Source organism: Carcharhinus amblyrhynchos, chromosome 1 (assembly GCF_965287045.1).
Source record: "Carcharhinus amblyrhynchos chromosome 1, sCarAmb.v2.hapA, whole genome shotgun sequence".
In the NCBI taxonomy this organism is placed as follows: domain Eukaryota; kingdom Metazoa; phylum Chordata; class Chondrichthyes; order Carcharhiniformes; family Carcharhinidae; genus Carcharhinus; species Carcharhinus amblyrhynchos.
In genome coordinates, this window is record NC_137324.1 from 86125859 (window position 1) to 86142228 (window position 16370).

Below are 16370 nucleotides of genomic sequence, written 5' to 3' on the forward strand. Positions count from 1 at the left end.
TTTGATTTGTAACCACACAATGACCAATAACTACGGTGACTGTCCCACGGTGACCATCCCATGGGAAGGAATCAATGCACTCAGAAGCAGGGGAGATGTGGACAGTGAGGTAGGAAAGTATAAAAATAGCAGAAAAAGCACAGAAAAAGCCCCATTAAGGATTAATTAAGAGGAGTTTTGAATGAAATTAATAATGAAGTCTACATTGGCCCAGTCCTTGGTTTGGGAGAGATTACTGGTTTGATTGTGCTGTGGTTAGTTTGATTCTTGGGTACTCGATTATCAGGGTCTGTCCTCAACACAAGGGAATGTCTTTTTTTTTATTGAGACTAGATTTGAGGTTAGAAACCTCACAGCTAGCAATATACTTGGGTTACATGGAGATTTGCTGCTTGGTTGGCCAAGTATTAGTCTCTTAGAGCCATGGAGTTTTATGATTTATTCTACTAAACCAAAGCTATACCAATTCTCCGTAAGCAACTGTTAGTTATTCCTATTTTACGAAAATTCTGTTTTTATAACACTGCTACTGCATCAAGGAAATATTGGCTAGAAATTACTTTATTGGTCTTAGATTAGTTATAATGCTGTATTTTTCTAGAATAACAAAAGTGTATAAAATTGGTGTCTGGTGTATTTGAAAAAATCAGTGAAACGAAGTTGGACTCAAAGTTTAAACTCTTAATAATATCCTCCTAGGACAGCAAGAGATGGAGAATTGATGGAATTTTCTGATCGTTCACGTCAGCGGGATTCTTTGGTTCTTAGGTTGAGCACCAGATTCTCCATCCTCGCTTGCAGTGGCAGTGGGGCATGAACGGCTGGAAAATTCCAGCCAATATCTCTCAAAATAAATATATGTGCAGATTAGAAATGCCTGATGAACCTCACTAACAAGCAGCCAGTACGCTGCGGATGTAGAGCAGACACTGCAAGACAGCTCGCCGATCAAGGGGAGCAGGAAATCACCCTGCTGCTGTTCCTCCTGACCGCACCAAATTGTAAGGAAAAATTCAACCATCTTTTGGAGTGGCCCCTTTGGCCTGTTGAGCAGGCTGCTCCACACCGGGAACCAATGGGTGGGGGTGTGTGGGATATTTCATACCCACTGATCCACAAAAATTACACCATCCTCGAGGGTGGGTTGAATGATGCAAAGAATTTGAAGAAGGCTAATTTAGTTAGCTCTAATAAATAGAAGGTTCAATTAATTTATACTACAGTTAAAGACAGGCTGTGCTTCTTACCTGGAATTTGAAGCTAGTTACAACAGTGGAACTGTCAATGTTTGCCCTCATTACTCCTCAAACTGACAGCAACATCTAAAGTCTGCACATGTGCAGTTAAATCTGTAAGTTGCAGACAGTGATTCTATGCTTCCCCATAAGGTGCGGCATTGAACTCACCTCAGGCTGCAAGCAGGAATAAATTGCAGAACTGACTCAAACTTGCCCTGTTAAACCATTAGAATCACTGTATAACCCTCCAAAAATGACACCTTGTTGAATGAGGTGCAACAGTGTTTTTAACAGCGTACTAACTTCATGATTACCACTAACAGCTTCACTGACTCCAAGAAGCTAATTTTATATTGGTACGATGCCAAATTTCTCCATTCGCAAATTTAAGAATTATTTTTTAACTATTTATGATATTTCAATGTCTACCCTAACCCCACATGTATTTCTCAATCATATATTTCACTCTGTAAAATTGAAACTGAAACATTCAGAACACTTTTGCTTCCTACTTTGTTGTCTATGGGAATATCTACATGTGATTGGTTGCTTATTCAGTGACGACACTGTTGTTGGACACTTGGACAATCCTTTGACCTGATGCCAGATTCAACATGGCTTTGAGAAGGGGAAAATCCAGGCCACAGAGATCACTTGATGCTTAAGGCAGCTTCTTCAAGGTCAGTGGTAAAACTTCCCTACTGACCCTGAGATCAGGGCCATAGTCAATCAGAAGCAAACCTGGAGTCAGACTAGATTAGTCGGTTCGGGCTGCATCACCAATTTTCACAAGTTCAGTGCAAGCAAAGTCAAAGTTGCTTTGCACAACTAGGTTAAATACACCTGAGGAATAAATACAATGCATGGAATTTTCTATTCTGGACCTAAGTCCCGTGGTGAGGGCAGGAACTGGGAGTGTTTCTTGCCACAGAGGCCAGCAGGAGTATGTGCTAATTGCACAATGCTCCATCCTTAATTATGCAGTCTGGAATTTCCCAACTTATCTCACAGCAGAACGGTCTGGATCGCGGCCATCCTGCCATCATACTCAGGCACCATAGTAAAAGGCACCCGGACATCAATTTCTTATCCACTGTTGAAAGAGGTGATAGCTGATTGATCTCAAAGATCAAAGAGAAAGAACAAAAAATGGTACAGCACAAGAACAGGCCCATCAGCCCACCAAGCCTGCACCAACACATGACACCTTTCTAAACTAAAGACATTTTGCCTCTACGTGGTCCGTATTCCTCAATTCCCTTCCTATTCATGTATCTGTCAAGATGCCTCTTAAATGTTGCTATTATATCTGCTTCTTCCACTTCCTCTGGCAGTGCATTCCAGGCACTCACCACCCTCTAGGGGAAATACTTGCCTCTTACATCTCCTTTAAACTTTCTCCCTTGTACCTTAAACCCACATCCCCTAGTAATTGGCATTTCTACCCTGGAAAAAAGACTCCAGCTATCCATTCTATCCATGTTTCACATAATTTTGTATAATTCTATCAGGTCATCCCTCAGCCTCTGACGTTCAAGTGAAAATAAACCAAGTTTGTCCAATCTCTCCTCATAGCTAATACCCTCCAAACCAAGCAACATCTTGCTAAACCTTTTCTGTATCTTCTCCAAAATCTCCACATCCTTCTATAAGTGTGTGATGACCAGAACTGTATACAATATTCCAAATGTGGCCTAACTAAAGTTTTATACAGCTGCAACATGCATTGTCAACCTTTACACTCTATGCCCCAACTGATGAAGACAAGCATGCCACATGCCTTCTTGATCACCGCATCCATTTGGGTTGCCATTTTCAGAGAACTGTGGATCTGCATGCCTAGATCCCTGTGCATATGAATGTTTCTAAGGTTTCTGCCATTTACTGTACACTTCCTTCTGTATTAGACCTTCCAAAATGCATCACCTCGCATTTGTTCAGATTAAATTCCATCTGCCATTTCTCCACCCAAGTCTCCAGCCTACCTATATCCTGTTGTATTCTCTGGCAATCCTCCTCACTATTTGCAGCTCCCCCAGTTTTGTGCCATCCACAAACTTACTAATCAGACCACCTACATTCTCCTCCAAATCATTTACATGTATTACAAACAGGGGTCTCAGCACTGATCCCTGCAGAACACCACTGGTCACAGATTTCCAGCCAGAAAAATACTCTTCCACTGCTACTCTTTGTCATCTATGACTCAGTTCTGTATTCATCTTACTAGCCCACTGCGGCTCCCATGTCACTTCACCTTCTATTTGAGCCTGCCATGAGGGATTTTGTTAAAGGCCTTGCTAAAGTCCATGTAGACAACATCCACCGCCCTACCTTCAACAATCATCTCTGTCACTTCCTCAAAAAGCAGGATTATGAGACACAACCTTCCCTGCACAAAGCCATGCTGCATCGCTAATAAGTTCATATTTTTCCAAATGTGAATAAATCCAATCCCCAAGAATCTTCTCCAATAATTTCCCTACCACTGATGTAAGGCTTGTGATCTTATTGCCCTTCGTAAATAAAGGAACAACATTTGCTATTCTCCAGTCCTCTGGAACCTCTCCTGTGGTTAAAGAAGGTACAAAGATTTTGTACAAGGACTCAGCAATTTCCTCCTTCGCCTATCTCAGTAGTCTGGGATAGTTCCCAACTTGTCTATTTTAATGCCTTTCAAAACACCGAACACCACCTCCTTTTTTATATTATGACCTAAAATACCAACATACGCATCTCCAGACTCACCATCCGCCATGTCCTTTTCCTTGTGAATGCGAAGTATTCGTTAAGGATCTCATCCACTTTCTCTGGCTCCAAGCATAAATTCCTTCAGTGAATCTACCCTTTCCTTAGCTACCCTCTTGCTCCTTATATATGTACAAAATACCCTGGGATTTTCCTTAATCCTGTTTGTCAAGGACATTTCATGGCCTTTCTAACTCCTTGTTTAAGTTCTTTTCTGCTTTTGTTACATTCTTTCAGTCTTCAGTTTCCTAAACCTATGTATACCTCCTTTTCCTTTTTGACTAAGTTTACAATTGCTCTTGTCATGCAAGGTTGCTGAATCTTACCATTCTTATCCTTCATTTTCACAGGAACATGCTGGTCCTGAGCTCTAATCAACTGACCTTTAAAAGATTCCCACATGACAGATGTGGATTTACCCTCAAACTGCCCCAATCTGCATTCTCCAGTTCTGCTTAATATTGTTGTCGTTAGCTTTCTTCCAGTTTAGTACTTTCACTTCAGGACTACTCTTATTCTTATCTTAAAACTTACAAAATTATGGTCACTGTTCCCAAAATCTCTCCCACTGAAACTCTGATCACCTTGGCGGATTCATTCCCCAAGACCAGGGCCAGTATGGTCCCTTCCCTAGTTGGACTATTTACATTTTGCTTCAAGAAACCTCCCTGGATGCACTTAACAAATTCCCCCATTGAAGCTCCTGGCACTAAGGGAGTCCCAGTCAATGTAGGAGAATTTAAAATCAGCCACCACAATAACCCTGTTGTTTCTACACTTTTCCCTAATCTGCCCACATATCTGTTCTATTATTTCCTGCTGGCTTTGGGAGGCCTGTTGTACAACTCCATCAAAGTAATTGCATCCTTCCTGTTCCTGAGCTCTACCCATTTGGCCTCGCTGAATAAGCCCTTTAAGGCATCCTCCCTCAGTACAGCAGTGATATTATCCCTAATCAGTAACGCAACTTCCCCACCTCTTTTACATCCCTCTCCATCATGCCTGAAACATCTAAATCCCAGAATATCAAGCTGCCAGTCCTATCCCTTATTTCCTGAGCCCCAATGGATGAAAGTCCACCTGTGTATATTCCATAGGTGGGATTTTACAGCTCGTTCAGGCAAGACTGGAAATTCCCACTCCAGCTCAGTGGAGATTTCCAGTGGCGGGTGAGGTGATAGAGTTCCCGCCTACATTTCCGCTCTCAAAATACTGAACTAAAACAATGCCAGTGATGATATGGGAATACTTGGGTTTGTTTAAAAATAGTTCCAGACAACAGGGGTTTCCAAACAATGAAGAGGTTACGGAGCACTTTGTGCTGGAGGCATTATCTCCTCCACCAACCCCCTCCCCCCAACATTCTGTGGAGTAGTAGATGGCTGAGGAGAAGGGGAGAAGGTGGCTGCTGGTGCTACCCATGCTGTTGCTGTCCTTGCTGCTACTGCTCCATCTCTCATCTGCGGTCCAAGGTAGAGTCGCATTAGTGGCCCCCATGTTGACCTGAAAGTTAACAATTGTGAAGCATAACTTCTGGAATAAGTCCTGTGAGAAAAAGTCTTTTGCTTGGGTAAGGAAGCATGTGTCTGATATCAGTATTTAAAGCATATCAGTTGCTCAATCCCCACTGTCCTCTCTCTCTGTTTTTTCCAGTTTGTCCTAAGAAGCCTAGAAAATCCAGGAGCCAACAGTTAAATTTGAGTGTTTTACCTATTTGAATGACATAGTTGTGTCCTGTGCACTATAGAACACACTTGTGTTAAAGGCAGAAGTGAGTGGGTTCCTGCCACCCACACAGAAACCCACCCACACTGAAATATTTCAGTTCCTTCCAACACTTCTAACTCATTTACTGTGAAGGCGTGATTGTACCTTGCACCAAATTTTCTGTAAGCTTGTGTCGCAAGTCATTATTGTGGATAAGTATATCTGAAGTAAGAAAGTTTTTACTGACCATAACCAAAAAGCATTATGAATATGGTGATCCAAAAGTTGCAAATGGTACCGAAATGAACCAGAACAAATTATAATCCTAAGCCAATATTTCCCATTATACAGCAACATATTTTCCAATTTTGCAGAATAAAATATGCAAAATGTATCCCAATTGTACCATAAAAAAGAAACCCACCTCCGCAGGAAGTGAAATATAACTAAGCTGTTAAAGGAACATACATTTCTAGTGAAGTGGTTAATACGAATAATGGAAACCTCTAACAGCATAAATGATCAATGTCTAGGCTATTGCATTGTCCATTTTTTTATCTCCATTATTATTAAAAACATATGTCAAACTATCTACATTACAGCAGGGTGAAGTCTCAATAAAACAAAGCTATTTTAGAGCCAAAATTCTTGAATAAGATAGAGTTATACAAGATAAGAGACCTCAGCCCTACATTGCAAACACATTGCATTACTAAGAGATTAAATCACACCATGCAACTGAAAATATTATATCACTCTTGACCCAGGCTTACTGGAGAGGTTGTAAAATGTACCTTTGCTCATTTTGGAAGTGAAAGCTGACCTCGCTGTCAGAAATGACTTGAGATTCACCTCCTATTACACTGTCCTGTGGATTGAGCATGACTGCTGAAGCTACTGATGGTAAGAGATGGCAGGTGTAGGCTTTGATAGTGCAACTATCTTCCCCTTCCTCTGACTCACTGTCTGGACCAGCCCTGGCGATGCTCAGCTTCTCCCACCGTTGCTGATCTATCTCCGTCACTGGGCCAAAGTGCACAAACCGCTGGCAGCTGCCTGAAGCACTTCTATTGCTTCTTGCCTTACGACAGGCAAGGTCATCTTGAGCTGCTCTTTCTATTTCAATTTCAGACATTGGCTTCATTTCAGAACAATTTCTAATTGGCTTGGAAGTCTCCTCGCTAGAAGAAGTTGTGCAGAATGAAGAAAAATGAAGATTAAAGGCAGAAAACAGAGACTATTAATTCCTTAGTTTGTATCCATTAAAAATGGAAATAAACTCTTAACAAATATGAACAATAAACTACTAAACAGGATCATCTATCCAGTCAGTTTTGTGAGGACATTCAGTTTATTATATGATTTTTTCAGCCACTTTGTTAGTAAAAATGAAAGCATACAAAATTGGAGGCTTTGATGAGGAATTTTTTAGGAGACAGCAGACAAAGGCTGGAATCTTGATGCAATATCGAGTGTCCTGATGGTGGGACAGGAAACGTGGGGACTTCTGCTTGTAGGCAGGATGGCTAGGCAGAAGCAATCATGGGGCTCAATCAATGAGATGGTTTCATGGATGAGGTGCCTAACCAATCTGGCAGTGAATGTTGGCAGAAATTAATGATCCTGCCATTACCTCATAGGGTCAAAGATCTGGGCACCATACTTAAAGGGCACCTGGACATGCATTCATTTCATGCAATGCAGCAGCATCAATTTGGCTGTGTGAGTGGACACCTTGAGATTACAGCTTTTGATTTGATTTGATTTGATTTATTATTGTCCAATGTATTAGTAAATAGTGAAAAGTATTGCTTCTTGCGCACCATACAGACAAACCATCCGTTCATACAGGAGGGAAAGAGAGAGTGCAGAATGCAGTGTTAGAGTCATAACTAAGGTGTAGAGAATGATCAACTTAGTGCGCGGTAGGTCCATTCAAAGTCTGATGGCAGCAGGGAAGAGGCTGTTCTTGAATCGGCTGGTACACGACCTCAGACTTTTGTGTCTTTTTCCCGATGGAAAAAGGTAGAAGAGAGAATGTCCGAGGTGCGTGGTATCCTTAATTATGCTGGCTGCTCAGCCCAAATCCACTAGGAAGCTTATTCACTGACTGCATGCAACCCTTTCTAAGGGCACTTGTTTCTCATTCACTGCAGAGTTAATTGCAAAGGCACTATTTAATCTGGCAAAATGCTGTTTTCATGTGTATGCATGACATGCCCAAAATAACAAACAGGTTCCCAGTGCTTGCTGCAATCTATTGCCACTTTAATTCCATACTTTCATCTCACTGTCGGGAAGCTGGCATTTTGCCTCCTGCACAATTACGTGTCCAGCCGCCTTGTTACTTATTGCCAATAGCAGCACAGGATTCTGGCCAAAGAGTAGGGAAAATGGCCATATACTCAAATCAGCAGATTATGATTATTGGTGACCACCCCCACTCCATCATCTATCCCCACTCCCACCAAGGATCTGTGTTGGGATCAATCACAGCTTTGCACAATTTTCATAAATGACTTGGATGATGGAATAGACATCTGTATATCCAGGTTTGCTGATAACACTAAGTTAGGTAGCGCTAAAAGTTGCAAAAGAACTTTGATTTGTTTGTGAGTGGGCAAATCCTTGGCAGATAGAGTTCAATGTGGAAAAGTGCAACGTCATCCACTTTGATCCCAAGAAAAATAGAATATTTTCTAAATGGAGAGAAGCTAGTTACTGTAGATGAGCAGAAATACTTAGTGCCACAAACATAGAAATGAATAAAAACCAGTACAATAAATATTTTAAATGGCTAATACAATGTTGATCTTTTTCTCAAGGGGATAGGGATCAAGGGGTGAAAGTTTTGTTTCAGCTCCACAGAAGAGCCCCTTTGGAGTATTATATTCAGTTCTGGACACCACACCTCAGGAACGTGTTGGAGGGGGTGCAACACAGATACAGCAACATTACACAGGGGCTTTAATGGGGTAAGTTATGAGGACAGATTGCATAGACCAAGCCTCTATTTCCTCAAGAACATAAGTTTAATTTTTGACATAACTGAGATGCTTAAAATGATAAATGTATTTGATAGGGTAAATAGGGAGGAACTGTTTCATCCAGTAGGGAGACCAGAACAACAACATAACCTTTAAGTTAGAACTGGGCTATCTAAAAGATGATGTCCAAAGCACTTCTACATGTAAAGGTCAGTAAAAGTCTGGAACTCTCTCCTCAAAAGCTGTTCAGGCTAAGTCAATCACAAATGTCAAAACTTAGGTTGATTCAAATTTGTTAGGCTCTGGTGCTGAGGGTTTCACAACCAAGGTGGGTAGATAGAGTTAAGATACAAACTCAGCTGAATGGTAGAACAAGCTTGGAAGGCTGAATGACTGATTGGTTCGTGTGTTCACTGATTATGAACATGCTGACTTAATGTACAGTTTTAATGCAAACCACTCAGGTCTACATATGCTGCAAGATTATCACTGAAATTAAATCCAAAGATTTATTTGTCTGCTGATAAACTTCTGCTGATGGCTTGTAAAGAAGTCCAAAGGCAGATGGAAATGGTGGCAAAACATCGCTGCCAATGGAAGGAAAATAAGGAACTGTATCCTAGAAGTGACTGACTTCCGTCAGGAGAGAAAAAAAAGAGGGAAATAGAGGAAAAATTAAGAGAGAAATTGACATTGAACAGTGCGTCTCCCCATAACTGTGACAAAATATCAAGCATGGTGTAAATCACCCTCATTGATTAAATTTGGTACATTGTCTGAGGAGATAAACAAGAAAATTAATTTGCAACCTAAAGAGTGCGCACACCCAGAAAGGGCGGTTTTGTGCACAGGAGTGAAAGATGCATATTTACTATCAGGGAGCCAAAATTCTTATCCTTCACTAATTCAGTAAAAAAGTACATAAGAGTAATCCCTTACATTGAAAAAGACAGGAATTTTAGTCTGCTTGAAAACTTCAGTCTGCATGGATGTGCGTATTTTAGCAACAGACTAAGACAAAAGAACACTGAAGATTACATGTTTAATGATAAAAGAGAATTTGCCCATAATTAAGTTGACTGTTTGATCATGCAAATTGCATCTACTTTACTATCGTTGAAAATATTTTTGTTTCAGGTTCAGCATGTGTGGAGGGAATCTCTGATTGTTACCTTCAGTGGACAAACCTCACATTTGATGGCTTCAGTGAATGAAATGGGAAAAAGTCCCAAGAGAAGGATAGTCAATGGCAGCGATCATTGCAGATTTCAGCTACACATACGGGCCTAAATATTGACTTTAAAAGTGGCAAACTAATTAAAACTTGATACGCTTAGGGAGGGGGATTTTGGCAATTTCTTCAGGCTTAAGACTGTTGCAGTCAGTGCTATAGGATTGAATGCTTTGCTGCCTTCTATTTCTTTAGGTTAGGTGGAATCAGACTAATAGATAACAAAGCTGTTTATATTCTTCCTTAACAATATGGTATAATCACAGTTCATCAGGGCATCCCTATTAAAATAGAGTGGCACATTTGGTTTGCACAATAGTCATCTGTTTCAGCCTCTCTCTAACATTGCCAGCTTGTTGAAAACCAATGCTGCTAATGGGTAGTTTGTGTTAGACTTCCAAGCATGCAAAGAATATTGATGAGAATGGTCACATCTATTTCATTTAGTGTCCATAAGCAAGCAAAAGGATGAGGCCTTAATGCCATCAACATGCCTTGTCAGAAATGGTGATCCCAGGATAAAAGGCAACATACTAGTCCATGGCATCAACACAGTCTCCCATAGGTCACTTGGTTTAATTACGGGTAATTTTGTTATTCTCTTTTAAATGGTGTTCTTTTAAGAAAATATCTTAGATTAGACAACAGAATCTGACATATGATAACAAGTTATATTGTGTTTTGATTTGCTTCTTCAAGGGATGGGTAAAATACTGAAAGGAAGTGATGCAAACGCTGTAACACCAGTATTGCATAATAATAGATTGAATTTGGTCACATGAAATTAAAAACAAGTACTTCAGCAATTAAGAACATAAGAACATAAGAAATAGGAGCAGGAGTAGGCCATCCAGCCCTTCGAGCCTGCCCCGCCATTCAATAAGATCATGGCTGATCTGTTGTGGCTCAGTTCCACTTTCCCGCCCTCTCCCCATAACCCTTAATCCCCTCTCTTATCAAAAACCCATCAACCCGCTTCTTAAAAATATTTAGCGAGGCAGCCTCCACCACTTCAACAGGCAGAGAATTCCAGAGATTCACCACCCTTTGAGTGAAGAAGTTCCTCCTCAACTCCGTTCTAAATCGCCTCCCCTTTATCTTGAGGCTGTGCCCCCTAGTCCTACTGTCTTTTTTGAGCGGGAAGAGTCTCTCCACCTCTATCCTATCCATCCCATTCATCATCTTATACGTCTCAATGAGATCTCCCCTCATTCTTCTAAACTCTAACGAGTACAAGCCTAGTTTATTCAGCCTCTCCTCATAGCTCAATCCCCTCAACTCCGGTATCAGCCTAGTAAACCTCCTCTGCACTCCCTCCAGGGCCAAAATATCCTTGCGCAGGTGCGGCGCCCAAAACTGCACACAGTACTCCAGCTGCGGCCTCACCAATGCCCTATACAGCTGCAGCAAGACCTCCCTACTTTTATATTCAATCCCCCTCGCTATGAAGGCCAGCATCCCATTCGCCTTCCTGACCACCTGCTGCACCTGCAAGCTGGGTTTTTGCGACTCATGCACAAGGACCCCGAGGTCCCTCTGCACCGTCGCCTGCTGCAGTTTTTCGCCACGTAAGTAATACTGAGGTTCTTAGATGGGCAATTATTATTTTTCAAGCATCATTTTAAATATATGTACAGATTAAGAAATTATGCAAAAATATACAATAGACCAGGAACATTTGAAACAGCAGCTTTCTGTATGATGTTTTCTATTAGAAACAACAAGAAGGCAAGGTCAGTAACAACCTGGTGTCAGTGGAAAGCTTGAGCCTTTGCCATATTTCCATATCAGCTGATGTGATAGAGGAATGGACGAAGGTGTGAGGCTTTTGCCGACTGGTAAAGCCACCCAGGGCCTTGCGCCGAGCCAGATCGTCACGCTGTATATCTGGGGCTTTCAGCTGCTCTTCCGCTTCAGGCTCATTCTGCTGCTGTGACTTCAGGAGCACGCCTGCTTTTTCTGGGACAACCACCTCACTCTCTGCAACCTGAACATGACTTTGGCTGAACAATTGTATGCAGGTCAAAAGAGGAAAAAGCACAGAATATCAAGTGAGAAGATAAATAGGGAAAAGAAGTGAGGTTTTGCAGATAGGTGCCTGTTTGGCAACAGATTAATATGGTGAAGTAGGAACTAGGAGAAAGGTGGCAGCATAGGTATTTCAATGCACATTAATAAGAATGAATATGAGGTTAGACAGAAGCAGAAAAATATGTTAAAATAAATAATAGGTTCATAATTCTATTAAATGTCTTCTCTGATGAGCACAGTAAGAAGTCTGACAACACCAGGTTTAAGCCCAACCGATATATTTGACAGTAAACTCGCAAGCTTTCAGGGTTTGCCCCTTCGTCAGGCGACAGGGCAAACCCCGAAATCTTGCAAGTTTACTGTCAAATAAATCAGTTGGACTTAAACCTGGTGTTGTCAGACTTCTTACTGTGTTTACCCCAGTCCAACGCCAGCATCTCCGCATCATGACTTTTCTGATGAGCACAGGGACATAATCTTTAGATGTAAACTTAGGCATATCATTTAGGAATCAGGAAGGATAGTGAGATGTTGGGAAACTCACCTGCCAAAAGCTATGGATGTTGAGTCAATTTTCAAGACTGAAATCGATACATTTTGTTTGGGTGTCAAAGGATATGGAGAAATGGCAGGTAACTGGAGTTGTACTACATAATAAACACAGTCTAATTGAATGGAACAGGCCTGAAGGGCTGAATGGCCTTCTGTTAATCTGTCCCAAGTCATGAAAACTGAAGTAAGGTTTTTTGTGTAAAAGCTGGGTATTCAAAAACAAACTGCAAACTTACATGGTCTACATTTGTTTACAATATTTATCCTTCTCAGCATCTGCTATGCATTTTTACGGAATTAAAGATATTCTATCTGAATTAAATTCACAATGTGAAGATTTTAAATTGCAAACTGAAAACAAAAGTGTTAGAAATATGCAAAGCAATCTATACTTAGAAGGGGAGAATGATTTCAAATGAACAGAGCCACTTCTCCTCCACTGGATATTTGGGAATGGAAGTTTACAACATACTGTCAATCTAAAGAGAATTTGGTGAGTTTCTGCTTCATATATTTTGAATGTACAGTTTTGACCAAAAAAAAATAGGAAAATAATTGGTGAATTCTGAACTGCTAACCATCCTGTTTACAAATCATCCAGCAGTTTGAAATAGCAGAGAAAGCAATGGCAACCCTATTGATGGCCAAGGCCTGCCAGATGTGACTTCCAAGAGAGAGTTAATGTGGATACACTCCACACAGTTGCAACAAACGAGGTGCAGAAACATTCCAGTCATGGCCAAGAACATTGGGCCGGGGGGGCGGGGTGGGATGGGAAATGCTTTTCCTAGCCCCACAAAAATCCTGCAGCTGGCTATTAGCTGCTGGGTAGGCCCAACCACTGGTGAGTCTTCCCTCTGCTGATCTCCAACGCGATTCACCTATTGAGATGCAGCCACTGGAATTCACTTCCCATTGGTTCAAGGAACTGCCTATTGGTGTGAACTGATCATTCAATCCATTGGGTGACCATTACAGCTGCACTATTGCATCCATACCCATTTTGGTGGATTGTTCAAAATTGATTCCTCATTGCAATATTTTAAATTGAACATCAATACTGAAGCATTATGAAAATAATAGCAAATTCATATACAAGGTTGAAGCCAGAAATAGCTTGAGATACCAAGTGCATGCATCATTAAAGTAAATAAAGCTGCCTTTCACTTTAAAAAGCACAGTTGAGGCACTGATACAATAAATATTCCAAACCAACGATGTTGGTATTTTTTTCTCTCTTTTCCTACTTATATTTGAAAATCATCTGCTGTACTTTACCAATCTTTGAGACTTTGTCGCATTTTTTGTATAAAATGGAAAAATCTTCAATAAAAATATAATTAATTTTTTATATAAAAAAGCAAAATAAAAAAACACAAAGTGGAAGCGAGAAAACCAACAAGGTTACCGATAAGTAAATTTTCAGAAAAATGTGTTGACTAGAAGTTGGTATGTACAAGACTATGACCCATTTAGCTAGTCACATTATTTCTCAGACACTTCCATTGCTTGCTTTGCTAAATGTCTATCCAGCTAGCTCCTGAATGTGCTGAAATTAATTGGTAAATATGAACCAATGTGGACTCCAAGCAGTCAAAAGGGGCCATCCAAAAGTCCTGGCAAAAAGCTTGGTCCATTGTAACAATTGGGTCTCATTCTAATTTGGCCAGCAGGCTGTGAGCAGAAAAGTTAATTAGGCTGTAGGAAGAAATAAAGAGAGCACGAAGATCAGTAAAATAGAATGAAAGATACCAATTTCAAACTAAGATAATGCACACCTGTCTATTTTTTGCTCTTTACTTTGTGAAGCTCTAGGAGTTCTATGTGTGGATTGTTTAATACTCTGCCAGCGCTCCCTATCTTTCTTTGTGCACGGTCCAGGTAAGAATTGATTGACAGCAATTTTGGTCTTGGACTGGTGCATCTGGGCCTTCCTCAAAGCAAGGTCGTCTTTCTCAATATCGGGAACTTTCTGTTCCTCCTCCTCGGATTCTGACTCGTTGTCCTGATAACTTGTCAGAAATGTATTCTCCCTGCGGAGGATGATATCTGGAGTGGTTTGCCCACTATTTTCATATTGTTGTTCTTGTCTACTGTAAAGGGGCAAAAGCTGTAAATACTTGTCATCCAATAGAAACAACAGAATTTTTCAGCTTGGTGAGCATTAGGCTATGTGCTGTTAGCAGAAAAACTTCCACACTCAAATACTATAAATGTGAGTATTTATATTTGGATGATTTTTTTCCCCATGCCTGTTTCCACACACAGTCCTTTGCAACTTTCATTCCATTTTCATGCACATGCCATTTTATTCCACACTGGTAATAAAAGGATGATTTTCCAAGATGATCCAGCGACAAGCAATGCCTTGCGTAAAGTGAGTAATTTAGGAGAAATCCCAGGGTAGATCACTCGTGATTCCCCAAGGGCAGGATTCTCCGATCTCATCCGTACCTGCCCCACTGCCAGTGAGAACAGAGTATTTGGCAATCAGCCAAACCTCCATTCACTGCGGTGGCACCAGAGAATCTTAGCCATGGTTGAGATCGGAGGTTTTCGACATTGAGTTCTATCGTGCAGCAGTGATTTTCTGCTAAGCTATTTACTGCATGTGATGTCCCATTGATAGCACAACCTCTTGGAAAAGCTGAGTTTTTATTGCATTGTTTATCATGCATCTCAGCTAAAAACAAATTATCGGAGTCTTGCTAAGAGTTGGTGCAACTATTGATAACAGTCACTGTCAATCATTTAGAAAAATATTAAATAAAAATAAGGGCATTTATTTCCCTGCAACCATTAATCTAAAACTCCTTATCAATGTAGGAAATATCATGTGATCCAATGTTTGAGTCAGGTAGCACAATATTACCATAGAATGAACTGTGGGACATAATGTGGACATTTGGACCTAAAAATGTGATCTGGTCTGAAAACCAGAAGGTGGGAGGGAGACAAGGCAAGGGCTGCATGATCCTGTTCATGGGGGCACAATGTGAAATTTATTCCCAAAGTCCACCATTCAATAAAGCAATATCTGATCTGCTTGTGGCTTTAAATCCACTTTCCTCCTTGTCCCTCATAACTGTGACACATTTACAGATCAGAACTTTCTGTAAACCTTGCACTAAATATATTCAATGATCCAACCTCCACTGCTCTTTGTAGAAGAGATGAGTGACCCTCAGAGAGAAGAAATTCCTCCTCAGCTCCATTGTAAATGAGGGAACCCTTTATTTTAAAGTGCTCCTTTGTTCTACAATCCCCACAAGGAGGGAGCAGGAAACATGTCCTCAGCATCTACCCTGTCAAACCCCCTCAAAATCTTATGGATGGATGGGCGGGGTGAGTTGGTAAAATCACACAAGAGCCAAGAAATCAGGATCATACCCGATTTGTCATCTCAATTTTATGAGAACAAAATTCTTGGCGAGGTCAGCCTCTCGCCAGAAATGGATGAGAAGCTCAATAATTTATTTAAATATATTTAAATGTTAATTTATATATGTGTAGCGAGCCTGGTATACAATCATCTGGGATAACTTGCCTGTACGGCCTCGTTGGGAGAGGTTCTTTCTGGTGAGGAAAACATCCGTTGGCCTCACTGGTGGAACTGGAGCCACTGAGGCCCCCCCAGGAAGGTAGAGGGCAAGGGGGGCATGCCCCTTGGACAGTGCCAGCCTAGCACTTTGGCACTGCCCAGCAGGCACCTGGGCACTTTACCAAGATGCAGGGTCAATGGGTGCAGGGCACCGATCGGTAGGAGGGGAGAATGCTGTGCACTCTGTAAAGAGATCGAATCGGGCGGCTGCTGTTGCTCTGCAGTTGCTGTCAGATCGGGGGAAGGGCCCCGATCAGTCTGGGTGGCAGGGGCTT

At 41.2% G+C, this 16370-nt stretch overlaps 1 protein-coding gene across 15 annotated transcripts in view; it reads right to left on the bottom strand.

The window, feature by feature from the left end:
* The window catches only part of LOC145342637 (LIM and calponin homology domains-containing protein 1-like), a 334400-nt gene that overhangs the window by 86040 nt on the left and 231990 nt on the right, over positions 1–16370 (bottom strand). For 9 of the 15 annotated variants that reach the window (XM_080188266.1, XM_080188238.1, XM_080188260.1 and 6 more), the window contains exons 10-12: positions 14273–14587; positions 11657–11914; positions 6467–6874 (exon numbers count right to left, since the gene is read on the bottom strand). The exons of 2 other annotated variants lie outside the window; for them this stretch is intronic. In XM_080188266.1, coding sequence (XP_080044392.1) covers positions 6467–6874; positions 11657–11914; positions 14273–14587 — 981 coding nt within the window. The remainder of the gene's footprint in view (positions 1–6466; positions 6875–11656; positions 11915–14272; positions 14588–16370) is intronic. 4 more of the 15 variants (XM_080188279.1, XM_080188221.1, XM_080188199.1 and 1 more) reach the window with 3 other exon arrangements.